The sequence below is a fragment of the Gadus morhua genome, chromosome 23 (genome assembly GCF_902167405.1).
Source record: "Gadus morhua chromosome 23, gadMor3.0, whole genome shotgun sequence".
NCBI classification, from domain to species: domain Eukaryota; kingdom Metazoa; phylum Chordata; class Actinopteri; order Gadiformes; family Gadidae; genus Gadus; species Gadus morhua.
The window spans coordinates 9,794,474-9,821,907 of record NC_044070.1 but is presented as its reverse complement, the minus strand read 5'-3'; the positions used below and the strand labels follow the sequence as shown (position 1 = coordinate 9,821,907).

Genomic DNA, 27,434 nt, shown 5'->3' with positions numbered 1-27,434 from the left:
CTCTCTGCCACCCACGAAATGACTATGGGCTTTTCGTGGCGAGTGGACGGCCGCGGAATATTAATGAGAACATTGCTGCAACAGTAAGCAGAGTTGGGGATCTTCTCTCAAATCTGTGTCCTCAGTTATCTGGGGCGGATTAACAGTCATGGGCATCCCGGGAGACCAGACCCCCCTCCTGATGGATCAATGTGTCGGGTGGCCATAAGGTTAATGTGATTCGCAAGTATTATTTCGTCCTTGAAGAGGTCCCAAGACATGATGTCAAATATGACTATTTGACATCATAACATGGTATGATGTAAAATAGGGCCTACTTGAATACATCACTGGTGGTTCAAACCCGGGGCCCCTGAAGGGGTCATAAGCAGACTCATAAGCACTCAAGCATTTATGAATGAACGTAAAACCATAGCGTTTCTATAGCAACGACCTGTGTTATTCAACGGCTAACAGCGAGCCAATGTAAACTGCTAAAATATCCGGTGATTTGACTTTAAACTCAACAGGTGTTTCATAACGATCGAGGTGTACATCGGCTGATTTTAACTTTTCATAGATAAGCGTAGCACAGATGGCAGCTCAACATTAAACATGAGAAGTCAGATTATTAATATTCCCACCGATCATACAACGGAGGTTGTTTTATCAGAGTTATGGCGGGATTTATTCCTCAAACTACCGATGGTTTAAAGCTTAAGGTCACGTGATTTAATATCACATCCACTTTTAATCCCGGGCGTGAAGTCTGTATGCAGCCCTATTGTATTACATCTCCGGCTACACAACCACAGTGCATGCAGTCTCAGGTTTAATATGTCAGCATGAATTATTAACTTAAAATTCAGATTGCCAATTAAAATAGTTACTTTTGAATATAAATACAAAATGTGGATAACAATGATTTTACGGATCGGTCCAACTGAAAATGGTACACCTAACCTTGCGTTATCTGTTGTAAGGATACACATTATCTCTATCGAGCAATTCATACATCTGCAACCATTAAGTCCTTGACTAACTGGTTACTATTTATAGACCCACGTTACCTGGTGAACATCTGCTGCCCTCTAGTGGCGAAGGTGTAGAAATGCAACCAATTAGGAAGGGTGACTCGACATTTCTGCTCGACTCGTAGGTGTTAGTTTCTCATTATGTCGGCATTGTACCAATACCTTTAAAAACATCAAAACGAACAAACAATCAACTTTATGTTAATTTTATTTTTTATTACAAGAAATAACAATCTTATATACAGACTTGCATTCATCAGGATACGATTTTGTGCTGAGGCTAGTGGTGAATTTCATTGCAGACGCGATTTCTTCACGGCGGAGGCGTCGGCGGGGACTTTGCGTTTGCGGGAAGGGGTGGTCCCGGGGGCTTGTTCGCCGTCTGAGGAAGCCACGGGCAGACCGTACAGGTGTATATTTGGGGGTATGGGCTCCTGTAGAAATCAAGAATACACCAGGATGTCAGCTGATCCGCTAGCTGTGAAATCACTGAGCTGGGCTGGGTGTTACTGCCTGCTAGAAATAGCTGAGGGGTAGTTAACACACACACACACACACACACACACACACACACACACACACACACACACACACACACACACACACACACACACACACACACACACACACACACACACACTGCAATAAACACGTGAACACGCTAACATTAACAGCCTAACACACACGTACACATGCTAATATTAACAGCCTAACACAAACACACACACACCTGCATGAGGTAGTCGGCGATGTACTCAGGCTTGATGCAGGTCACCCCCTGGGCGGTGGCGTGAGAAACGTCCACCCTGAACTCCCCGGGCTTCAGGCGGCTGAAGTCAGCAAACAGGTGGGTGGCCTCCCGGTAGGAGGAGGTGTCCAACCCGGACAGCACCTGGAGGACGGGGGGGGGACCGGAGGCGGTTACCATGGAGCCTCCGAGGCTTCGCAGGTTGGTTGACCTCATTTGTTTCCTTTAAACCCTTTATCAAATGCCTTTTTTTCCCTGATTTTATCTGAAAAACTGTATGACCTACTAAGTATTTCCTGAAAGATGTTTATTATCATGTTAGTTATGTTACTGCAAACATGGTTATTGAAGGAGATATGAAGCACAATTAAAACAGAAGAAGCAGTGCCATCTCTAGTAAAACGAAGGGCATTGCAACTATGGTTGTTCCTCATTAGTTTAACTTGTGCCAGGAGAATGAGGACGATGATGTAAGATGGCGATAACATGGCCACTCCCATGAAGATTCATCTCAAATCACGAAGGCACATATCCATCAACCGTATTTGCTACTTAACAAAGGACTAGAGGGATATGGGAGGCGTACCTTGGCTCCTCCCGACTGCAGTAACCGCCTGAAGCCAGACTCTCTGGTCTGGTCGATGTTGAGCATCACAGTCCAACCACTGAACGCTCCCTGAGGAAAACATACTGGTTTAAAGGCCATACCAGTACACGTACTGGTTTATAGGTCACTACCAGTACATTTACTGGTTTATAGGACACTACCAGTACACATACTGGTTTGTAGGACACTACCAGTGGATACTTTTTAAGAGACACTACCAGTACACATACTGGATTATAGGACAATACCAGAAGAGATACTGGTTTATAGGACAATACCAGTACACATACTGGATTATAGGACAATACCAGTACATTTACTGGTTGATAGGACACCACCAGTACACATACTGGATTATAGGACAATACCAGAAGAGATACTGGTTTATAGGACAATACCAGTACACATACTGGATTATAGGATAATACCAGAAGAGATACTGGTTTATAGGACACCACCAGTACATACTGGATTATAGGACAATACCAGAAGAGATACTGGTTTATAGGACAATACCAGAAGAGATACTGGTTTATAGGACAATAGCAGTACACATACTGGTCGATAGTAGTTAGGTACTACTAGATAAAGCAAAAGCCATGGCCCAGTGTGCATCACTACATGGTTATATTGTAGAACTTTTCTTAACAAACCCAAAAAGTCTGTTCTTGCTGCAATATAAAAAAAAATCCTGGGCCGCATCTAGCCTCATATTGCTTCTGATATTATAAATATTTGATTGCAGAGAAAGAGTGTGCGTGTGTGTCTACCTCCAGGGGGCCGCGGTCCTGCAGGGCAGTCCTCCAGCGCTTGGCAGCCAGTGCCAGCCTCTTCTTGTGGGGGCTGATGGAGGGCAGAGCATCCAGGATGTTACCACTGCCCCACTCATACTCATCCTCCTGGGGGGAGAGGAGGTACGAAGGGAGAGACAGGGGTAGAAGGTTGGGGGTAGTGAGAGAGAGGGTGGTATGGTGGCAGGGGAAGAGAGGAAATGAGAAAGAAAGAAAGTTGGTGGGAAGGAAAGTGGGAGATGGATGGGGGGGAGAGAGGTTGAGAGAGAGAGTTAAGAGGGAGGAAGGAATTAACATGATTGGACAAGGACACGATTTCTCCACAGAAAAGTTGAGGTAAACTATTCATAGAACTCTTTCTAGTGCTTTATGATTTCTAGTCAAATGAAAAGTTCTCTGCGATCAAGCAGTGCATGTATTATATAAGGCTGTTGGAGCCGGCTCATTAATCTCTTGCTCAAGGGCACTCCAGTGCTCGCCCTTTCTCATGGCTCCCCCCCTTCAATTCATTCACGTCAACCAGTCTACCACAACCCCTGACCTCTCCCGAGTTGGACTCAGACCGCATGTAGAAAAAAAACATAGCCAACAGTTTACATACCTGTTTTTCAATAAGGTTTATATTAGGGATCGACCGATATATCGGTCGGCCGATATTATCGGCCGATATTCGCGTTTTTTACGTGTATCGGTATTAGGGCTGTCAAAATTGCTCAAAAATGACATTCGAATGTTCGTTTGGAAAAAAATCATGAATTCGAACTATTCGAATATCTGGTTGCCTATTTTACGCAGTTGCCGTCAATATGTCAATAATGCGACAAAACCATGGTTCAAATTAGCGGGATATATATATATCCTATAAACAGCCCAGTAACGTGGAGGCCTAATCATGAAAAGCCACAACTTTGTATCGCTTGCATTTCACCACCACACCTGCAAGCGCGCAAACTATAGTAATCTGAAGAAGACGCCCGCTTCTGAATGTTACAAAGTATGCTAGTGGTAACGTTCCTTGCTTTGCTTACCAAGTTACCATTTATCGAGAAGGCCTATTAAAATCGATAAAGAAAAATATGCATGTCGCCTACGTCTTCCACTATGCCAGCGAAAGGGCCAGCACTACGCACCGTTCGGATTCATGAAAAAAAAGCTGTCTCGGACTTTGCCGAGAACATTGCGTTATAGCAGCTTTCACCAGCCAGACTACTAGCTGCCTGAGCTCTACTTCGGATGCTTATTGAATGGCATAGCCGAGCTGGAATACCTATATCCAAGCACGGAAACCCCGAGGGGATAAAATACATTCGCTCTTCACAATACTAGTCTGTTACACTTGTACCGCGGGAGTGTTTTTTCACATTCGAATATTATGAGGGAAATCGCGAACAGACAGAGGCTCATTCACAAAGCAGATAGAGGCGCTTGTACCGGGGAAGTGTTTTTTCACATTCGAATATTAATTTTCACGTTCGAATTCGCGTTTTTGGATACATTTCGAACGAATATTCGAACTTCGAATATTCGTAATATCGAATATTATTACGAATTATTACACACATTTCGAATATTCGAAATGTGTGTGAGGTGATCAAAATGTGTAGCCGGTTATGTCAGCAGGAGAATGGACATTGGCAAAAAGAAGTACTCAAACAAGTATTACAAAAGGCATGGCTCAGATAAAAAAAGATAAAGAAAGAAAAGGACGTTTCAGCAATGGGTCATTTCCAATATAGAGCGATGTTTTACCTTGGCGGAATCATTATATTATTGATTTAAACACACATAAATAACCATGAGCTTATAACAGTACCTGTCCAAGCAATATAGTCACCATTCAAGGCAGCATCTTGGATTGGCTAACTCTCATACAATTCTTTCCAGGCAGTGGGAAAACAAACAGAACCAGGATTGCATTTCAACTTTGTTCACATTTAACCATTCACCACGAATATTCGAAGAAGCTATTCGAACTTCGAATATTCGTTGACAGCCCTAATCGGTATCGGCCGATACGCGGCTGATTTTCGCCGATATTTTTTCACTTTCTTTTTTTTTTTTTACTTGTTCTACCTCACCTGTTTTTAATATTTGTTAAATATTGCTCATCTAGTTTTTGTTACTTGTTTTACCTCACCTGTTTTTACTATTTGTTAAATATTGTTTTTTATATTGAAGTTCAATAAATGTTCCTTTTTTTAAATTGAGACTTGTAACATTTGTTATCAGTGTAATTTTTATGATTGAGGGAGCAAAAGCAGTATCGGCTCTTAATATCGGCTCTAAATATCGGTATCGGCGTATCGGAGTATCGGCTAAGGCTGATGAAAAAATATCGGTATAGTATCGGCCCTAAAAAATCTGTATCGGTCGATCCCTAGTTTATATGCCTACTTTCTCATACCACATGCGTGGACCAATTTCACCCTTCGCCCAATCCTGATTGGTCACCTGTCCCAGGTGAGCAGGTGTGGACGCAGGTGTGTGACGGGGTACCTGTAGGAAGTGTCCGGCGGCGCGGCAGGCCTCCAGGTAGGAGCGGTGCAGGATCCACTTGCCGGCGGCCATAGCAGCCAGGTACTTCTCGTTCCGCAGGGGGTTGCCCACGATGATGTGGGTGCAGCTTGGGTCGAACGACTGCTTGTCCAGCACCACGCCCCCTGCAGGCGACCAACACCACACGTCACTTATAGCCCAGGAGCGTACACCAGAAACCATTATGGATTGACACGACGACGTGGATCACAATATGATCCTTTATACATTTTGGGTTGACAGTAACCAAAATATTTTGACATCAATAATGTCTCAGTTTCTCCTATTGCTGCGTTTCTTTCCAGACATGGAGATGGTTTACTCTGCGATGCCCTGGATATTTGCCAGTGTCAACGTATACAGCTGAATACATTTTGACGATTTGGACCAGAGCCCGCGGAGAGCCGCTCTGATTTACACGGGCCTCCCACGGGGTGACGTGGTCCCCTGACGCCTCCTCTGTTACTTCCTGCACCACACCGTTCTTCACGAGGGGCCAGCTGCTGCAGCCCCCGGCCTACGGCAGCTGGCTCCCTCCAGCGCCACACACTCCTTCATTGCTTGCAGAACAACACATTTAGGGAAGGGACGATGAGAGGTCTTAATCTGGATCCATCTCGACTCTGTTCCAGAATTTGTACTCTGGGATCCAGCCGTCCCACTGTGTGATAGAAGGACTTAGAGGAGGCAGCACAGCTCCTTCCACTGAAGAATAATCCTCTTTAAATGAAGCTTTCAGAAGGGGATTTGAGTGAGTGTATATCTAAAGGGGCCAGTCTACATGGGGTAGATTTAAAACCTTTACAGAAACTTGCAAAGTTTTCCACTGCTGGCCAAGTATGTGGTCGCCAATTACTGAAAGATCCCCCGCCTCCAGCGACATGATTGGTTAAAACCAATATCCAGCAGATTTGAGCTGGTGTTTGGGTAAGGAACCTAGAATCTGAGTTTCAGAGTGAGGGTTTGGTACCGAGCTCCTCGATCAGGTGGCTGTAGTCGATGCGCTCCTGGGGACTCAGGGAGGACAGCTGGAACCTGGGGGGCAGCTTCTCCTGGTTCTCCTCCTGCGGGGGAGGACATCCACACAGGGCATTACAGCCTGCTGATGCTACGGCCAGCCGGATGTGGAGCTCGTCGTTAACAGACTAACTTAATAGTTAGCTAATGGTCTATTAATAATTTGCTTTAACCGTGTTCATGAATTGTGTGTTTATGTGCTGTTCGTACTCAACAGGTTTAGGGTTCCCTTTAACCCCCTCACCCTGACCCTGATGCTAATGATACATAATAATGCTCATAACTGTAATTACACATCATGAACTAACATGACTAAAATGAATGTAATGTATGTAAGCATTGTAAAGTGTTACTGCGTCGTTTCTAAATTTAACTTGCTGCTGCAACACCTGAATCCCACTGGACTAATGAAGCGTTCTCTCATCCCATCCTCCATGTTGTAGACATCAACAGCCAGTCAAACATTTGTTCATAGCACCCCAAAAAAGGTAAATGTCAAGAGTTTTCGGTTCCATCCCTTGACTCTGTCGTAAGTGTATCTTTCTGGGTTCGACCTCCATGTCCTAGGTAGAACTGTAAGCTTCCTTGTGTATTGTGCCCCAATTGTCCTTAAAAGTAACTTTGAATAAAAGCACCTGCTGAAGGACAGTTGCACTGTGCGACTGTGGGATAGGAGGGAGAGGTTGTGGTGGGCGTGGCCAGATATGCCAGGTGTGTTTCTACCTGAGGCTCAGGAGGTACCAGGGGGTTGGCAAGGGGGAAGGCTATGCTGGGGGCTTTAGGGGTCAGGAGGTCATCGCTAGGATCCTCCGCCAGAGGGGTCATCACTCTCTGGGCCATCTGCTGGTCAATGACATCACAAGCGGCTGTGGACGTAAAGGAAGAAAAGTAATTGGATTGATTGGTTGTAGGAAGAAAAGGCTGAGATGGTATTGGTTAGAGACAGAATAAGCTTGGCTGTGATTGGGAGAATAAGCTTGGATGTGATTGTGAGAATAAGCTTGGATGTGATTGGGTGAAGAAAGAAAAGGCGGAGATGTCATTGGTTAGAGAACGAATAAGCTCAGACGGGGTTGTTCGTATAAAGAAGGCCTTCATCTACATCACAAGCCTCAGAAGTCCTCACTGCCGAACCCTTCTGCACTCACCCATCTCCACCAGCTCAGAGTCGGTGAAGCTATCCCTGAACGAGGCCTTGCTCTCAGGTGGGCGGGCCACGGGGTCCGAGTGCTGGGAGGGGCTGCCGGGCCACTGGAGGTTATCGGCCAGTTTGGCCCGCTCCTCCCGGGCCGTGGGGTCGTCCCACACGATCTGCTCGCTCTGGGACGGCTCTGTGTTCATGTCCAGAACCGCCTCCCTGTTCATCCTAGAGGGGAGGAGAGGAGAACACAACGTTACATCCTATACCTTTAGATAACCATCATATCAAGGACTGTAGAAGGGTCCAGTCTCTACCTGAAGGCCTCCATGGTGCGTCTGGTGCTACGCCCGGACCGGAGGCCCTTGACGTCGGGGGTGTTGGGGCCGGTGTCGGACCCCGCAGACCCCAGCCGGCTGAGGCAGGCCGCGGACCTCCTCCCCGTGGTGAGCTTGGTGGCCGACATGATCTCCTGGAGCTGCTTCTGGAGCTTCTCCCTCATCTCCAGGCTCTCCGATAAGTCTGGAGGAACATGGTGTCATTGGGTTCAGTCCCCTGGGCAGTAGGAGGCGGCCATCTTGTTTCTTCTTGGTTCTAAACGAAAGCTCGGTACTTTATACTTTAAAATGTACATCATCTACTGAAAGATCTTTTTTGATTAAAACTAAATATCAAATCTTTCTCGATTGGCTCAGAGTTGAACCAATCAGACCTGTATAACCTGTGTTAGTTTGTGGTTCTTGTGGTCTGAGGGCATTTGCTAGGACAGACCTCTGCTCTCTGTAGTGTCATGTGCCTCCTCCTCGACAAGCGTCTCTCCGTTGCTGTGACAACGGGATGTGGATGTGGATTCTTCTTCGGTAGTATTGAGATTGGGCTGCGGAGAGATGAAATGAGGAAATGAGTCTTGCATGTCCACATTAAGAACAGGTTACTCATAAGGCCAGTGGTGACAGAGTAATATTCTAGCGGTTCTGGTTGTGGCGCCAGCTTATGGAGGGCCATCGGTTAATGAACATACTATGCAGAGTGTGTGAGGGTAATTATTATAATAATATTCAAATGTAACATTTGACCAGTTTCCATACTGTTATCCAACTTATCTCCATTTCTTGGTGTACATGTGGTCCTGGTGTGAAATAAATCCTGTTGTAATAATCCCCCCCCCCCCCCCCCCATCTCTTTTTTCATCATCTTCCATACCTGTAGCCCCCCTCACAGATTGGGGGCTACTCAGCACTCACCTGGTTGCCGTGGGTGATGGTGAGGTCACGGAGCTGGGTGCGTGTGAAGGGGGGCGACCTCTGGGAGTTGTGGGGCACCTGGCTCAGACTCAGGCTCATCTTGGGGTTGAAGGTGAAGGGGTACAGGGACTCTGGCACCCGCTTCTGCTCCTCGGCACACTGGAGGAGGCAAGGCAGCATTAGAATCATCTGTCTTTATTAAATCATTCAATAAATACATCATGGAAGATACCTTTCAGAACTGACTGGGATCACTTCAATGAGCTTGCTCTGTATTGAAGAGTGGGATTCTATAATCTTTAATTTGATTAGGGTTATTGACTCCCTGATGAAAGGTTCTGACTTTGAACCCCAATTTCTGCATTCTGACTGTAGGCATCCTTCAGCATGATGCACCGACCTGTACCTGCTCCTCAAAGACCTGTATCTATAACGTCAGAGCTAAACCTGCTCCTCAAAGACCTGTATCTATAATGTCAGAGCTAAACCTGCTCCTCAATGACCTGTATCTATAACGTCAGAGCTAAACCTGCTCCTCAAAGACCTGTATCTATAATGTCAGAGCTAAACCTGCTCCTCAATGACCTGTATCTATAACGTCAGAGCTAAACCTGCTCCTCAATGACCTGTATCTATAACGTCAGAGCTAAACCTGCTCCTCAATGACCTGTATCTATAACGTCAGAGCTAAGCCTGCTCCTCAATGACCTGTATCTATAACGTCAGAGTTAAACCTGCTCCTCAATGACCTGTATCTATAACGTCAGAGCTAAGCCTGCTCCTCAATGACCTGTATCTATAACGTCAGAGCTAAGCCTGCTCCTCAATGACCTGTTTCTATAACGTCAGAGCTAAACCTGCTCCTCAATGACCTGTATCTATAACGTCAGAGCTAAGCCTGCTCCCTAATGACGTTAAGGACAGCATCATGTGATAATGTGTGGCTGTAGGGTGTGTGTGTGTGTGTGCTAGGATGAGGGAACCCACCGCGTGGAGCCAGTGTTGGGACACCACCTGCAGCCCCCTCTCCTTCAGTCCCCGGTACTCCCGCGTGTTGTCCCCCACACGGCCCTGGTAGATGTAGTGGGTCACGCTGTCGTCACATGACCACCTTGATCACACACACACATTCTAATTATTTCAATGGCTGATCAACGTCACACAACTGGTGGTAAAACGGGACCCTTCTAAAAAGAGTCATAAAGCATCCAAAGCAAAGACCAAACAACAAAGATTTAATTTCCCCTGAGCAGTCGCTGTATTGGAACAACAATACTAGCAAGAAAAACTTGAGAGGAGGCATGGACTGAGCTACCAACCTAATGTCTCACTAGAAGAGACCTGAGGACTGAGCTACTAACCTAATGTCTCACTAGAAGAGACCTGAGGACTGAGCTACTAACCTAATGTCTCACTAGAAGAGACATGAGGACTGAGCTACTAACCTAATGTCCCACTAGAAGAGACATGAGGACTGAGCTACTAACCTAATGTCTCACTAGAAGAGACCTGAGGACTGAGCTACTAACCTAATGTCTCACTAGAAGAGACATGAGGACTGAGCTACTAATCTAATGTCTCACTAGAAGAGACATGAGGACTGAGCTACTAACCTAATGTCTCACTAGAAGAGACCTGAGGACTGAGCAACTAACCTAATGTCTCACTAGAAGAGACCTGAGGACTGAGCTACTAACCTAATGTCTCACTAGAAGAGACCTGAGGACTGAGCTACTAACCTAATGTCTCACTAGAAGAGACCTGAGGACTGAGCTACTAACCTAATGTCTCACTAGAAGAGACCTGAGGACTGAGCTACTAACCTAATGTCTCACTAGAAGAGACATGAGGACTGAGCTACTAACCTAATGTCTCACTAGAAGAGACCTGAGGACTGAGCTACTAACCTAATGTCTCACTAGAAGAGACCTGAGGACTGAGCTACTAACCTAATGTCTCACTAGAAGAGACATGAGGACTGAGCTACTAACCTAATGTCTCACTAGAAGAGACCTGAGGACTGAGCTACTAACCTAATGTCTCACTAGAAGAGACATGAGGACTGAGCTACTAACCTAATGTCTCACTAGAAGAGACCTTAGGACTGAGCTACTAACCTGAAGTCTAATTAGAAGAGACTTAAGGAGCTACTAACCTGAAGTCTCATTAGAAGAGACCTGAGGACTGAGCTACTAACCTAATGTCTCATTAGAAGAGACTTAAGGAGCTACTAACCTGAAGTCTCGCTAGAAGAGACCTGAGGACTGAGCTACTAACCTAATGTCTCACTAGAAGAGACCTGAGGACTGAGCTACTAACCTGAAGTCTAATTAGAAGAGACTTAAGGAGCTACTAACCTGAAGTCTCATTAGAAGAGACCTGAGGACTGAGCTACTAACCTAATGTCTCACTAGAAGAGACCTGAGGACTGAGCTACTAACCTAATGTCTCACTAGAAGAGACCTGAGGACTGAGCTACTAACCTAATGTCTCACTAGAAGAGACCTGAGGACTGAGCTACTAACCTAATGTCTCACTAGAAGAGACATGAGGACTGAGCTACTAACCTGAAGTCTCATTAGAAGAGACCTGAGGACTGAGCTACTAACCTAATGTCTCATTAGAAGAGACTTAAGGAGCTACTAACCTGAAGTCTCATTAGAAGAGACCTGAGGACTGAGCTACTAACCTAATGTCTCATTAGAAGTAGTCTCGCAAAGCCAGACCAAACTACAGCTAGTAGAATGGTCTGGAACCATGCTACCTCGAGCCGTCTATCCTTGGGGAAACTGGGCGGGCCTGTTTTTATTTCTTTAAACCAATCACAATCGTCTAGGGCGGGGCTAAGCCCGGGAAGCAGCAGCGGTGTCCATGCAAAATATTGCCGGGGGGAAATGCCAGCAACCGGAAGGGGAGGAGTAGCGGTGAAATCCGACGCTAGGCGATAGACGCTGTCCACTTCCGTTCAGCCAGACTACATTAGAAGAGACTTAAGGAGCTACTAACCTGAAGTCTCATTAGAAGAGACCTGAGGACTGAGCTACTAACCTAATGTCTCATTAGAAGAGACTTAAAGAGCTACTAACCTAATGTCTCATTAGAAGAGACTTAAAGAGCTACTAACCTGAAGTCTGCCCCCAGCGAGGCAGCGATGGTGTTGAGCTCTCCCTGCATCTTGCTCAACTTCTTCCCCACACAGACCACCACTCCTGCCAGCAGGCCCTCCGGCGTCTTCTCCTGGACCTGGAGGGGACACACAACACCAGGACCGGGACTCTTAATAACATAAACAAGCAGTTTGCAAGGGGAGCGTACACAGTTTAAATTCTTCCCTCACAAGCTACAGCAGACCGTGCTGTAATAAGGCTAGGTTTCAAGAATGCCTCAGTTTGATTCACATTTAATTATGAAGACAAGTAAGTACTATGGCTACCACTGTTGGCTGCATAACACTTGGGTTACGCAGTTTGGAAATCACTCTCTCTCATCTTCTGTTAAAGAGGAAGGAATTAGCAGGGAGAAGCCGTGTCCTATGAAGATATAGATACTTCAACAGCTTCCACTTACATGGGGATGTGTGAATAATGACAAGTATGAGACTACTCTTATATAAGCAGACCTAATCAATTAAACCCACAGAGGTGGAGAATGAAACCTGCTCTCCAGTGAGATTCAGGCTGGTTATTCCTAGGTCAACCGAGGTCAACGAAACGGGCTGTATATTTACGGTTAAGTATAGCCTACCTTTATTGAGAGTCAGGGCGATTTAAAATGGAATTAGGGTAAATGCAGGACATTCATTTATTTTTCCCAGTGACTAAAAATAATGATGGCGCGTCTTGTCCACAATTCCTCTTGTGCACAATAGTTTTAGTCAGGTGATCGGCTCCTGTTATTGCTAGTTGCCATCTAACAACAAGGTACTGCTCCTCCCTGTGATGCCCAAATAGAAGCATGCTGTCATAGCTTCTCCTTCTGATATAGATGAGCGGGTACCTGTGGTTCAGGCCTCTTGCTGAGCTCAGGGCTGGCGCTGAGGGCCTGCTGGTCGGGGCAGCGAGAGCTGTTGGCCAGCGCCACCTTCAGGTTCCTGTTGATGACGTCGGTCAGAGGAGTCTCCGTTCGCTCCCCGGGCTTCACCCGGCCCCCCGGGGTGTCCAGTGCACCCAGCGCGTCCTGCAACGCGCCATGGGAGACAGAGGGAGGATTGCACCGTTGATATATACATCGGCTCATTAGCTCTGAGGCAGATGTAAAAGGAGTCAAAACCGACAATACAACGGCGCACTCTGTGGTAACAGACAGGTTTGTACAACTTTACAGTGAAAAACATGAATAGACATGCAGTAGACTGTATTAACAAACCAATAAATGAAATTTTTCTAATAACTTTGATAAGAGCAAATTATATAATAGCCAAATAAATCAAGAGACCATAAGTTTGTATTTTCATCGTATTTTGTTTCCATTTATGAAAATATTTTCTCTAGAGGCTTTTTACGTTGCTGATACATTCTATGATTTCATTGAATCAACGTTATCTAACAGTACCCATCACTGGCTGGGCTACCTTGACATTGAAGGAGGGTCTGAAGAGCTGGTCTCGGCTGAGGAAGCGCGAGGGCGTGTCCAGCTGGAGGGGGGGCTCCTTCTGGAGGCCACTCCCCCGGCCCGCCAGCGGCCCCGCCCCCGGGGTCCGAGGCTCCTCCGCCTGCTCCTCTCCGAGGGGCTTCATCTGGTCCAGCACCGAGCGGAACACCTTGGACTGGAAGCGGCCCACGTCCAGCGGGGTGACCGCCTTGCCGCTCTGGCGCCCCAGCAGAGGGAACTCTGGGGACAGGGAGTGCAGCGCCGGGGGGGGAGGAGCCACGTGCTGGGAGCCGCCCACAAAGCTGTCGTCATTCCTCTCTGCCAATCAGAAGAGGGGAGGGAGGGGTTATAGTGTGAAGAGCTACTGGTTAAGTCAACTTCCTGCTCATGATATATCAGGATTTGATTTCAATTATTTGGAAATATTTGTGTTTGTCTTGAGGAGTTTGTATTCATTACCAGTTCTTCTAATGCATTCATAGCAAATGCCTTTGAAGTATTATTAAACTATTAACTTAAAGACGAGTGTGATACGCCTCTACAAGCTGTTTCGAAAATCCGCCTCTTCTGACATCACAAGGAGGCGTAATAACGGCTAATCACACTCACACCTGGTGGTGTAATATATCCCCTTTAAACTAGGAATATGCAACCAACTTTGTAACTAGAACCATAACTAAACATTTTGAAAAAAGAATCATGTTTTGTAACTAAACTCATAATTTCAATAATTTTGAAACATAAATAATTGACCAGATGTAGTATATTATCATTTGTAATAGCTTGCTGCCATGGGGCCTTAAGAGGCCTCATGGGCGCCCTCCCTCACCGGGCGAGGGGGGGCGGTCCACCAGGTACCGGTCCTCAGGGGCCCACTGCCCGGTGCGGGCCGACTCCAGGATCCAGTGCATGGTGACGGCGGGGAGCCCCCACTTCTGGGCCGCCTGGTACTTGGTGCCCTCGGGGGTCTGCAGCACCAGGTGGCTGCTGGCCAGCATGCCCTTCTTCTGGTTGGCCGTCCGCACAAAGTAGTCCTGGACACTGGAGGGGATAGAGGATCATTAGATATGAGGAGACTACAACACAGAATAATCCCAAAGCACTTAATTAAATCATGATGATCATAGTCTTCACAAGATGAACGTACGCATGTAAATACATCCAATTTCATAAGAACTAAATACATTCTAAAGTTATCTTATAAATCAGCCTTCATGACAGTCAGCCCCCACCACACTCAGCCCCCACCACACTCGGCCCCCACCACACTCGGCCCCCACCACACTCGGCCCCCACCACACTCGGCCCCCACCACTCAGCCTCCAGGTGTCCTCACCTGGCTCCGAGGTGCTTGGCCAGCTCCACCAGGCACTCCCTCTCCGCTCCGGTGAACTGGCTGACGGAGAGCACGCAGGACGTGAGGGGGGAGCAGCCGTCCTTCACCTCCACCGGGCTGAACAGAGGGTTGGAGAGGATGGGCAGCAGACACTTCTTCTCATCACACAAGACCTGGAGGAGAGACCCCAGACCACATTAATGCTCGCACAACTAAATGGTTATCATCGTAGCACTTAAACCATATCCAGTTAACAGCGGGTACGTCTGATTGGGTCTTTGGTTTCCGTCTTTCACGCGCCATGAAAGTAATTCATACGCTAACGTTCTCTTATGGACTATTCTATAATTCAATCATAAGACGAAGACCAATGGGAAATCTATAAATTGTGAATCAAAACGACTTCATCTTTAGGTACATTTTCTTTCTGCGAGTACCCTTGAGCGACATAATACTGCCATAGAAATCATGTTTATTTGATTAACTATATTTTGCATTTTTAACACTATTGTTAATATTTTAGCTGTTATATGCAGCCACTACCGGTGCAAACCTTCACCGGACTAGACGGAGCCATAAGCCCAGAAGCAGAGGCGTCTCACCAGCCAGGTGTCGGTGACCACCTCGTCCACGGTGGCCTCCACCTCGCAGCCCAGCAGCGGCACCACGCCGTAGTCCGCCACGGCCCGGGTGCGGCCCGTCAGCACCTTGCCCCCGTTCTCCATCACCAGGAGGGCCAGCTGCGCGTCCTCCTCCGAGCCGAAGCCCAGCAGACGGAAGCGCTTCCCGGTGAACGGCAGACCCCCCTGGCTGGCCTGCTGCAGGGTGGAGTCCGCCTCGGTGGAGTCGCTGGGTTCTGCCGGGGCCCAGCGATCCGGCTGGGGGCCCGGGAGGCTGCTCATAGAGCGTCTACTGTCTGGTGGGGGCATCTCCACTGCAGCGTGGAAAGGGGGTTGATTATGTTCTAGGTAAATATGTTTAAAGAACCATAAGCAGTATGGAGATTATATTAATGGTATTAACAATTCCTCATTATACTACAATGTTCTTTCACTTCATTTTTATTACGGTTGGACAAGCCTATGGTACGATGCCTTTCATAAATATGACAAGTGTCTTTTAGCCGACAATTACTTGAGAGGCTCAAGGCCCCAAGGAAGAGCTATCGGCTAATTAGTTTTAGCTGATAGATAAACTGATAGCAGCCAATTAAATCCCCATTAGCTCTAATTGGAGGTTGGATAATTGGTGAAGTGAAGCCATAGCGACTCCACATTTCTGTGGAGCAATCTTGTTTTTGACACAATGAACACCTACCAGATTCTAATATATTCTGTTCAATACTGAAACCAAATATCCCCCTAGTTATACATATCAAAGTACTGGTGAAAGAACACCGACTAATATAGCAATTCCTCCTAGTGCATACAATGGACCAGATCGTCCCCAGTAGGGTTTATTTTCCGTGGTCGTGGATACTTGCCTACAGTGGGGTCGTCGTCCATGTACTGGGAGAGCAGGTCCTCCTCGGCCCTGCGCTGGGCGGGGGTACTGGGGCTGGTGGCCGGCGGCTCTGGGGCGGCTGAGGTGGAGGCTCTGGAGGTGGAGGCGGCTCTGGAGGGGGGGGCCGGAGGCAGGCAGTCCTGGTGGAGGAAGTCGTCCTCTGGGAGCAGGGTCCCCCTGGAGTAGCTGTCCAGCAGCCACTGCACCGTCACCACGTGGGGCCTGGGGGGCGGGGGAGAGAGGACTCAACACTCTGGATCTGGGCCCCTGTGTGCGTGCTGGTCTGCTGGGCACCGGCCAGGCTTTCTGAACCCACCGCCAGACATAGGACCTCGTAAGATAAAGGAAACTATAGTGAACGGACGACAGCTAAAGCCAGCCCGAGCAGTCGGTGCTCACGTATCCGTGTATATTTGTTTGAGTGTGTTGCCTGTGACGCACGAGACCGGGAGAACGGCTGCAGCACTCTGGGGCGGCCAAAATAAAATACAATTTCCTCCCGTGCGTCCGTCTCCTTTAGTGAGGAACCCTTCATCGGCAACAGACATTGTTCCAGTCATCTTTACACAGGTCCTTCATCTCAGAGGGCTAGGCTCAACAGAACTTTCTCACATGAATTGTAATTTATGCAGTGATGTTGCTAGGTACGCGTCCTGCGTCCCTGACGCATTAAAATCTGAAAGGACGCACTAAACTCACTATCCATGCGTCCCGGGGACGCATCTCATTTTCCCCATGAAAAACGATACATTGTGAACATTAAACAACTCGTGTTTAATCACAGTAACTGGCCAAAGAAACCTTCTTGTGAGCAGATCGGACAAGCGCTGTTTCAACCCTCTGCGCATCTACTTGGCGCAGACGTGATCCCCTGTACAAAGTATCGCGACATGCTAATTTAGCCGCTACCAAAACAACTAGCTCGTCACCGCTGATTTCATTTCAACAATTAAAAATACGAACTTCATAGTAAATAAACCCACGTTTCCACTGCTCGATGCTGTGCTCATTCGTGTCGAATGAGCAAATCAAACAGGATTTTTTTGCAATCCTTCTGATTGAATATATGTACATTTATGACAAAATCGTGAGGACTAGGCTTGTGACACACACACACACACACACACACACACACACACACACACACACACACACACACACACACACACACACACACACACACACACACACACACACACACACACACACACACACACACACACACACACACACACACACACACACACACACACACACACACACACACAAATGTGGCGCTCGCGCGGTAATAGCTCATTGCCGCCACCTAGTGATCATTATGTGCAAATGCACAGCCTCATTAAAATGACTTGGGGGTCATTTGACCCCTCTTGCGGCGCTAGGAGTAGGTAAAAATGGCCCGGCGTTTCTAGTGTTAAACATGAACGGTTGAGTACTCCAGCTCTAACCATATCATACCACCATCAAGGAGTTTAACACTATTAATTTAATTTAAGAAATAGAATAATAATAAAAAAGAAACACATTTTTTAAACTGGGGAGTCGACTCGGGACCCATTGAATTTCTCAGGGACCCACCCAACTCGCCACCTGTGGGTCCCGGGGACTCACTACATTGAAAACCTATCAACATCACTGTTTATGTATTTTGCCATATTGAGAATGATCATTCTGTTCTAGAGGTCTTCTTTTCTTTTCTTTTTTTTAACTTATTGGGTTCAATGTGGTGGTGAAAGCTGCCCATCACATTACCAGGACGGAGCTGACATCTATGGAGGACCTCTACACAGCTGCTCCCGTCTGGGAGACGCTACCGCAGCATCCAGTCTCGCACCACCAGACTCAGGGTCAGTTTCATCCCACGGGCCATAAGACTACTGAACTCCTAAGCTACCTAGCTCACCACTATGACACTTTAGAACTTGCCACTTTATACCAGACGACATCTGGATAAACACGTCTGTTTACATTTGACATTTATTTAGTTTTGCATTTAGGTCCCTGCTCTCCTACTTGTGTTCCTCTTATAAACTAAATTTTTTATTATTATTACTATTATATGGAAGCCCGTTTCCGCCACGTAAAAGAAAAAAAATGCAGGTCACAACTCATTATTTTGAGATAGTATCTCGTTATTTTGAGATAGTATCTCGTTATTTTGAGATAGTATCGTTATTTTGAGATAGTATCTCGTTATTTTGACATAGTATCTCGTTATTTTGAGATAGTATCTCGTTATTTTGAGATACTATCTCATTATAATGAGGACTTCTCAACAGGACCAGACCAGTCATTGTAGCCTAATCGTAGCTTATCCATAGGTGCTACATATAGCCTATTATTACAGTAGATTAGCTGGAGATGATGAACTCGATTATTAAAGATTATTTCAGACGGAGGTATACAAATGCTGAAATTTTGGCTCGATTATCTATGGAGCACAACATAAACTCTAGTAAAATAACTCTAGAAAGAGTGCTTCATAGAAATCAGCCGTACACCACCAGCGTTCAATACGTTGGTTCCCCGTGCTTGGACCTAGAGTGACACAGTCTGGGGAAATGCCGTTTTCACTGCCGTGAATAAAACTTTGCATTGCGGCAATGTGCGTGTTCTCCGTCCCGCGATCCAATCTCACTTTCAATGGGCGACCATGCTGCATCACTGAATCAATGAAATACCCCGCTATAAGACGTAGGTCGCTGTTAGTTGAGTGGGTGTTTAGCCAGATCATCTTTGGCGAGAACCCATCAATGCAACCACTGATGCATATCCCATACGGCTTCAATTTGTCATATCCATCTATGTGCCACACATAATTCGGGCCACGACTGACATAGACTCAGACGGTGCCGTGCACGGAGATCCACGCCACCACCATCCATTTGACGCAGCAAGAGACGAACGGTCTCTCTGTCCGTGATGATCCCTGCCATCCAACACTTCTGTTGCATCCACCTGTAGCCATGTTGTTGGCCAGAGGACTGTAATTGGCGATGTATGAAATCGGCTACTTCTCCGATGTCCGCCTTATTGCGTCTTCGCCACAGCTGATTCCTATGAAGCACTCTTTCTAGAGTTATTTTACTAGAGTTTATGTTGTGCTCCATAGATAATCGAGCCAAAATTTCAGCATTTGTATACCTCCGTCTGAAATAATCTTTAATAATCGAGTTCATCATCTCCAGCTAATCTACTGTAATAATAGGCTATATGTAGCACCTACAATTACAAGCTACAATTAGGCTACAATGACTGGTCTGGTCCTGTTGAGAAGTTATCTCAAAATAATGAGATAGTATCTCATTATAATGAGATAGTATCTCAAAATAATGAGATAGTATCTCAAAATAATGAGATACTATTTCAAAATAACGAGATACTAAGTCAAAATAACGAGATACTATCTCAAAATAACGAGATACTATCTCAAAATAACGAGATACTATCTCAAAATAATGAGTTGTGACCTGCATTTTTTTTCTTTTACGTGGCGGAAACGGGCTTCCATACTATTATTATTGTATTTTTATTGTATTTATTTTTTATTATTTAAGTCTCAGCTTTCCTACTTGTGTTTCTCATATACCTTTACTTTCTCTTATATTGCACTGTTGGAGGAGCCCAAGACTAAAGAATTTCATTGCCAGCGACTGCTCTGTAATTGTTGTGCATATGACAATAAAACCATCTTGAATCTTGAATCAATGGCAAAAATAACCTAGTGGAGAACAAAGCTCTCCTTGACTCCTTTAGGGGCGTGGTGATGGCGTGGCGATGCCAGTGGAGCAGCGAGCAGACCCAGGGAGCTCTGACCTGTGTGTGGCCTTGGCCAGGGAGGCGATCAGGTCCTTGTCCGGCTCTCCCATCACCACGTGAGTGAGGTCCTCGCTGGGCTGGTTGAAGCGCAGCCCCCCCGCCAGGTTCACCAGCCTCCGCAGCTTGTCCAGCTTCTTCGGTGGCAGCCCGCACAGAAACAGCTGCTCACAAAATAAGAGCATGATCATTGCTCAATTCAAAATAAGAGCACACACTATGCATAAATGTGATCCCCTTACCAGTTCAAGATAGACCCGTCAGTCATAAAATAAATTCAGCATTTCATATATTTATATCTTTTGTATTTCAAAATAAAAGTCTCTGCGTGTCACATCACGCAGTAATAAGTATTGTAGGTCTTTAAAAAAAAAGGCCATACAATTACTCTTCCTGTTACTACACAATGTTGATATTGAACTGCTAATACTATGATAATATTCCTTGAAACCTGAGAGTAATTTAACATCACCCAACACTAAAATCTTCACAGTACACACGGTCCATTATTTAGCTTCTGCACGTGTAGGTACTGTATGCAGCCAGGATCTCCAGGGAGGCAAGGATGGAGAGCTCCAGCGTTGCTAGGTTACCTTGCATCCATCCAGCACGTCATTCGTAAGGCAGGTGGCCAGGTCCAGTGTGTCGAGGGGGTCTTTGGCCTCCAGACGGGAAATGGTGTCGTTGGTTAGGCCGGTGGCGTTGGTCAGGGAGGTGTCGTTGACGGTCATGCTGCTGTTGACAGAGATGCGGCTCAGACCCAGCAGGGAGGAGGCTTCTGGAGGAACAGAATCACTAGCTCAGTACAACGACAAGAATGACAGGCAGTACTTATGGTGAAAAAGATACACTAAGGGAGGAGGACTAAGTCGGTCAGGCAGTGGACACTGGGGATCTCACACATGACCGTAGACCATCTTGCCCCTGGATGTACCAACTAGTTAATGGTGACAATGATACGACTCTAAATACATAAATATTATTAGTACAATTCGAAATGTAAACTCAAGGGTACAAAATGGTTTCAAGTGTTTTTTTTGCCATCAACTATAAACATTAGCCAGGTGTAGGCATACATGAACACCACTTGATGAACCCTTTGATGACCAACTGTAACCCTGGTAACAGGGTGTTGTGTACCAAGGCCCTGATAAGACCCACATGGTGCTCCAGATCCCTCACCGTCCTTCCTGCCGCCCTTGGTGGGTGTGGAGGTGTGGAGCTGGGTGGGTTTGGCGGCGCCTCGCTCCACGGTGTAGCGGCTCTCGTCCTGGCAGAAGCCCTTCTCTATGCTGTCAAACAGCCAGTGGAGAGACACGCAGTAGATGTTCCACTTCCTCGCACACTCGTACTTCTGGCCTTTAACACACACATTCAACGCACCAGACTTTAACCATGACTTGAAAAGTTCTGAGCTAGGCGAGATTCGGTTCTGGCCGGGAAATAGGTAACGCAAATCAGAAATCTCCCTCAAAACAATCATACACACCATAATAGCACTAAACAATAAGTAGTAGACAAAGATACAAACACACTACAACTATACTTATACACTATTATTTACTAGCTACAGCAGTAAAGGTCTTGAGCCGAGTTGAGGACTTTTTCACATAGCACCTTTGCAATACGGGCACCAAAGTAAATCCTAATCCACAGAGCAGAGAATGAGGAGCAGAGAAAGAGGAGTAGACAATGAGGAGTAGACAAGGAGGAGTAGACAATGAGGAGCAGAGAATGAGGAGCAGAGAATGAGGAGCAGACAATGAGGAGCAGAGAATAAGAATCCGGGTATGAGGTCCCGAGGGGGGACCAGGGCTCACCGGTGGGCTCGCTGACGATCAGGTGGGTGCACTCGTTCATCTTGAGCTGCCCGGTGTACTGTGCCCCGTGCTCCTGGCAGAGCCGCTGCACCTCCTTGCGCTCCACGCTGGAGAGCCCCGTCACACAGAGGATGCAGCCCCGGAGCACGGGGCAGCGGTGGGCCTCCAGCGGCAGGTCGGTGTACCTGAACAGACTGGGGGGGGCGTTGGCATGGTTGGTACTCCCGTTGTGTGTGGCTGGATACGTTTTCTTGAGATTTCTACATTTCTACTACTGTCCTGTTCTTTTTGCAGTGAGACATACAATTCCTGTGTGGGATTAATCATTTACCAACGCTGTCTCGGCCGAATTGTGTATGATTGCATCTAACGTCCATATTAAAAGCCATTTCATCATCTGCTAAAAAAGTAAACAACAACAGCAAATTAGAGTAATGCATATCTAAAAGACTGCCCCTGAACATGACGGCTTCCACATGCACACTCCTGTCCTCCGTGCACGCACCTGTCCTGGGATCTTTCCCAGCATGCTTTGACCCAGGAGGGCAGCAGTACAGGTTTGCCCAGACTGGCAGCCACCAGGTACTTCTTACTGCCCACTTCGCCTGCGACCAGGTGAGTGACAGACACGTTGAGGTCCAGGTAGACTCGCCCGCCCATCAGCTGCACCAGATCCATTACCTCCAGCTGGACACACCCACACAACAATAATAGCAAATAAAGTAACTATTACTAAAATAACGATATCTCACAAAATCGGTCTCAAGGGTGTGTCCAACAAAACATCCTCCCATTGCTAAGCAGAAGGTCTCAGAGTGTGTTTAAATAAAAGAGCGAACAGGACAGAGAGAACCGCCCATGAAAGTGACTGACCCGTTCGGCCTTGTCCAGGCTGGTGCAGGAGATGGTGATGTCAGCCATGGCCATGTTGAACACGGGCTTCTCTGCTCGGGGAACACATCGCTGCTGCTGCAGACAGAACAGCACCACCAGGGGGCTGACCACCCTGCAGCCAAGCTACAGACACAACGACACAGAGGGAGAGGTACAGAGATGATCCCTCATGGATGGATGCACACCTTATCTGTCTGTCTGTACACCGATACGAAGTGTTTAGTCCCAATGTCCTCAGTCTGCCTTTGATCATCCTAAAGCAAGATGTCCTCTAACAGATCATTAATGTATCGATACAATCAATTAAAGTCACTTTGAATAAGAACGTTTATTATCTTCATTTTAAATACTAATAGTATACACAGTGGCCCCCCAGCCCTTCTAGATATAACAATACTCAGACTTGAGCCCCACCTTCTTGCAGTGGTGGAAGGCAGGCGTGGTGAAGCTGCTGAACACAAACAGGGATTTGTCTTTGTTGTTGCAGCCTAGAGCGGTTTCTTCAGAGATGCGCCTCACACACTTCTCAGACTGCATCTCCAATATGGCCTACACACAATGCAGTAGAGTTAGCAGTTATAATAATCTATACAGGGCATGTACATCAGAATGTATTATGGGATTTTTGGTTGGCATACGCTCAAGTCCTCGAGAGGACTCGAGAGTAGTAGTACTATAAAATCATATATCAACATGAATATAAAGCAGCCTAGGAAAATAAAAATTGGTTTTGCCATGTCTCACATGAGAAATGTTGTGGCTGTTTAAAAAACCCCAATATCTTCCCCGATGGCAGACGATTAATTACTAAATAAGAACAACCAACTCTTACTACCGACATACTAACTAACATTATACGCGTCTTCGCGATGTACAAGCCTCATATAACTGACAACTTGTTTTAGTGTGCAATACTGACAGAACACAATAACAGTTATATGTAGAGCCAGGCCAGAATCATAATATATCATGATATATTTAGTATCCGGGTTTAATAACAGTCGGTACTATGGATACAATACCTCGTATGCCTTCTCCGCATAGTCCGTTTTCTGTCCTCCGGTTTCAACAAACTTGACGATAAACGCTTCCTTGGCCGGTGGTGACATTGTTGTGCTGTATTAGGAGCCTGCACAGCAGAAGAGTGCGTGCTTATTTATGTCAACATGTTAGAAATCACAGAAACCACAGCTAGCATGAAAGGCTACAGCCGCCAACGAAGAGGACATCCGCATCACAACCTCTCAGGCGCAGCTTCCTCCATGGAGCAAACAGATAAGTCTCATCGGATTGTATTTAATGGGCATAAACCACCAATACCGCAACTCTTTGGACAGCTTGGATCATCCTCTTTGTTTAGTCATGCCTTCCCAAACATCCCAAATATACAGGTTTGTCATGTATGAGCAACTTTCTAGTTGTAAGCAAGTCTGTGAAGGATTCAATGTTTCAACGGGATCTGAAGTGATTGATGGTCGCTTCACAGACTTGTTGACAGAGGGTTTCTCTGGGAGTCTCTTTAAATACAACCAGATAAGCCTTTAAATGTTCATGCCAGAGGACACCCCATCGAGGCAGCGACTAGGGTTTAGTCGCCTGCGGCTGATGGACTAACGTTAACGGTATATAGGGTATAGAGATGGTGCCGGTGGAGGACTGGTAGTATTCTCGTTATTGAGAGCCAGACGAAGCTCTACCTCTGTTGTCTTGTTGACCAAATAAAAGCCATTGACAATGACCAGATAAACAAGCATATGAGGGGACGGACGAGGGCAGCCCGTTACCTACCGTGTTATTAACAGGCACAGGAGCTCAGCCGGGGTGCAGCACCGAGCGGAGAGGACGGCTTCCTCTGGTCCTCCGTTCAGTACAGACAAGTTTTTATTATATTCCGTAGTTCACAATGGCTCACAGATAAGAGTCGCTGCAATGTTGTTGCCATTCGCGCCAACGGCGTCAGTTCCAGTTTGTGTCACACGCTATTATGTCCGCCTCCTTTGCAATAGAAAAGTGGCCGGTATGAACTATAGAGCAAAATGCAATATCGACTTTTCAAATGAATGTACAAACGTTTTGAAAAAAGGTGTATGCCTGTCGACACATATTAGTATCTTTATAATTATATAAATATGTACAACATACCATATGTAAATAAGTGTATGTATGCTAAATAGCTGTTAAGTCTAAATAGCTGTTACTATAATATAGACACAAATACAAAAGAACAACACTGTGGCTTCCCTTTTATTCTTAAAATTTGTATGTACAAGTGCGACTGATTTATTCATTTTTTTAATGTACATTCAATATAGAAAGTTTATATACGTAATATTACATCAAACATCTCACAAATTGCACTAGTGTGTTTCACATAGGTTCATTATCCGAGTGGGTCAGTGACTCCACCCAGAGGACTGTTTTTCGATCACCTAGTTAAATTCTGTTCTAGTGCTTTTTGCATTCTGGGGGAGGGGGGGGGGGGGGGAGAATGAGGAGGTTGACGGGGGGTCTTGGAATCAGAGAGGGAGTGAGGGATGAATCAATAGAATCATGACGTTAACGTTGATTCGGTGGCGGCTAACAAGGAAGGGCCCGAGTAGGTGGTGGATTTAATAAAGCATCCAAGCCCCTGGCTGGACCGGCTATCAGGCTATCACAACTCATCTTGAAAGGAAACAGTGTGCAGGAAAATCATCCAATCAAAACAGACTCCAGCTTGTCCCCACTCACAAACAATGGTCCAATACAACTTTACAAACATGTTAATGAAATGTTATCATTGGTAGAAGAGTCAGTGATTTCTGGAAAGGCTTGTCAATGGATTTGACGAGTGGGTCTGCTAGACCCGCCCTCCCTCACGACAAACTGAATGCTATCCCTCTCATTCAGAATGAGAGGGACAGCAGGTCTCTAATAACAATCTTCAGTCTTTCAATGTCTTTGTCCCACGGCAAGAAAGGAAGAAAGGAAAAATCAACAGTAAAAAATATATTCATACAAAAAGTAAACAATTTTTTGTCCTGGTGAAAGGAACCGATAAAGATGCAGAAAAAAGGACAAATTAAAAGTAAACAAACAAAAAACGGGTTCATTGTCTAAAAACAATTAGAAAGTGTTTCGTCAAGACTTGAGTGCTGTACTGTTTTTTTGGAGGGGAGGGGGAGAGTAGGAGAGAGAGAAACATGAGAAAGTGCTGCGGACATTTTCTGCGACAACCGCCGCTCGTCTGGAACGTAGCCTCGCCCCCCGTCGAGACGTAGCTCCGCCCACCTGGGTCTCCCTCTCTCTCCTCCCCCTGGTTGGTTTAGGGGGAGCCGGGCAGTCGCTCTCCCTCTCTCTCTCTCTCTCTCTCTCTCTGTGGGAGTCCGCCGCCGCTGGGCCAGGGGGGGGGGGGGGGGGGGGCTGGTCCGGGCGCCTGAGCGGGATTTTGTCCGTGATTCCGTCAACCCAGGTCCCCAATGTCGTTGTCCACAGGGGGCGGGACATTGGGCATGACTGTGGTGCCCGTCCCGGCCGTAAGGTAGCCCGCTACTCCTGGACCTGTTGGGGAGGGGGGGGAAATCACAGCTGGATGATGTGCAACTCTTGAGGGCTGGCGATGTAGCACGCTAGGTTAGCTAGGTTTAGCTACGAACAGCTCTGAACTAAAACATATAGGATGGAGGGGGAGTTAGCAGACATGGTACATGGTATACTGGTGTTGAAATGGTGTGGGTGAAGTGAGCACTGCAAACCACAGACAAAAACTACAAACCACTGACAAAAACTACAAACCACTGAAAAAAACTACAAACCACTGACAAAAAATCACAAACCACTGCAGGAATTGCCATTTTCATTTTCTGGTTGTCATGCCAACACAGGTTGTTATTGATGCACGCCGAGCAACTAAGTTAGGTGTGAAACCAACCGGCTGACAGCCGTGTGCAGAGTAGAGCCGAGAGCGGGGAGGTGGAAATGGAAACAAGAGTGTCGGAGGGGACACAAGATGGAGATGGAAGGGGGGTGAGTGGGGAGCTGGAGGAGGTGGGAGGAGCCACCAGGTGGAGCTCTACCTGCTTCAGAGCAACTGAGGCCAGCTCAGGAGTCTATAGACCGCCGCGCAGGGGGCTGCTGGCGGCCAGGAGAGAAGGAGTGGACACCCCTGAGGAGGAGGAGGAGGAGGAGGAGGAGGAGGAGGAGGAGGAGGAGGAGAGAAGAGGAGGAAGAGGAGGAGCAGAGGAAGAGGAGGAGGAGGAGAGAAGAAGGAGGAGGAGAAGAGACAGAGGAGGAGGAGGAGGAGAGAAGAAGGAGGAGGAGAAGAGACAGAGGAGGAGGGGGAGGAGGAGAGAAGGAGGAGGAGAAGAGACAGAGGAGGAGGAGGAGGAGAGAAGAAGGAGGAG

General features: G+C 46.7%; 2 protein-coding genes across 8 annotated transcripts in view; both read right to left on the bottom strand.

Annotated features, from left to right (window-relative positions):
- Nucleotides 1-1,203: 1,203 nt before the first annotated feature.
- Nucleotides 1,204-25,032, bottom strand: topbp1 (DNA topoisomerase II binding protein 1). 2 transcript variants are annotated; one of them, XM_030349337.1, is made up of 28 exons: nt 24,841-25,032; nt 24,075-24,181; nt 23,467-23,601; nt 23,032-23,175; nt 22,664-22,845; nt 22,159-22,352; nt 21,521-21,697; nt 20,932-21,116; nt 20,339-20,502; nt 16,503-16,744; nt 15,622-15,953; nt 15,020-15,192; nt 14,513-14,724; nt 13,664-14,001; nt 13,090-13,269; nt 12,218-12,336; nt 10,081-10,204; nt 9,094-9,252; nt 8,621-8,726; nt 8,167-8,371; nt 7,860-8,077; nt 7,435-7,577; nt 6,665-6,758; nt 5,656-5,819; nt 3,139-3,267; nt 2,348-2,437; nt 1,744-1,905; nt 1,204-1,447 (listed from the first exon to the last, which is right to left on the bottom strand). In XM_030349337.1, the coding sequence occupies exons 2-28, from the start codon at nt 24,159-24,161 to the stop codon at nt 1,307-1,309; spliced, it is 4,599 nt and encodes a 1,532-aa protein (XP_030205197.1). In that variant the 5' UTR covers nt 24,162-24,181; nt 24,841-25,032; the 3' UTR covers nt 1,204-1,306. The 2 variants fall into 2 exon arrangements, with proteins under 2 accessions (XP_030205197.1, XP_030205198.1); XM_030349338.1 differs by having other exon boundaries at nt 20,932-21,113.
- A 246-nt stretch (nt 25,033-25,278) lies between these two features.
- Nucleotides 25,279-27,434, bottom strand: part of dnajc13 (DnaJ heat shock protein family (Hsp40) member C13) — a 45,289-nt gene continuing 43,133 nt past the window's right edge. For 5 of the 6 annotated variants that reach the window (XM_030348635.1, XM_030348636.1, XM_030348637.1 and 2 more), the window contains one exon: nt 25,279-26,592. In XM_030348635.1, coding sequence (XP_030204495.1) covers nt 26,495-26,592 — 98 coding nt within the window. In that variant the 3' untranslated portion in view covers nt 25,279-26,494. Of the gene's footprint in view, nt 26,593-27,107; nt 27,197-27,434 lie in introns of all 6 variants that reach the window. The other variant, XM_030348638.1, reaches the window with a different exon arrangement.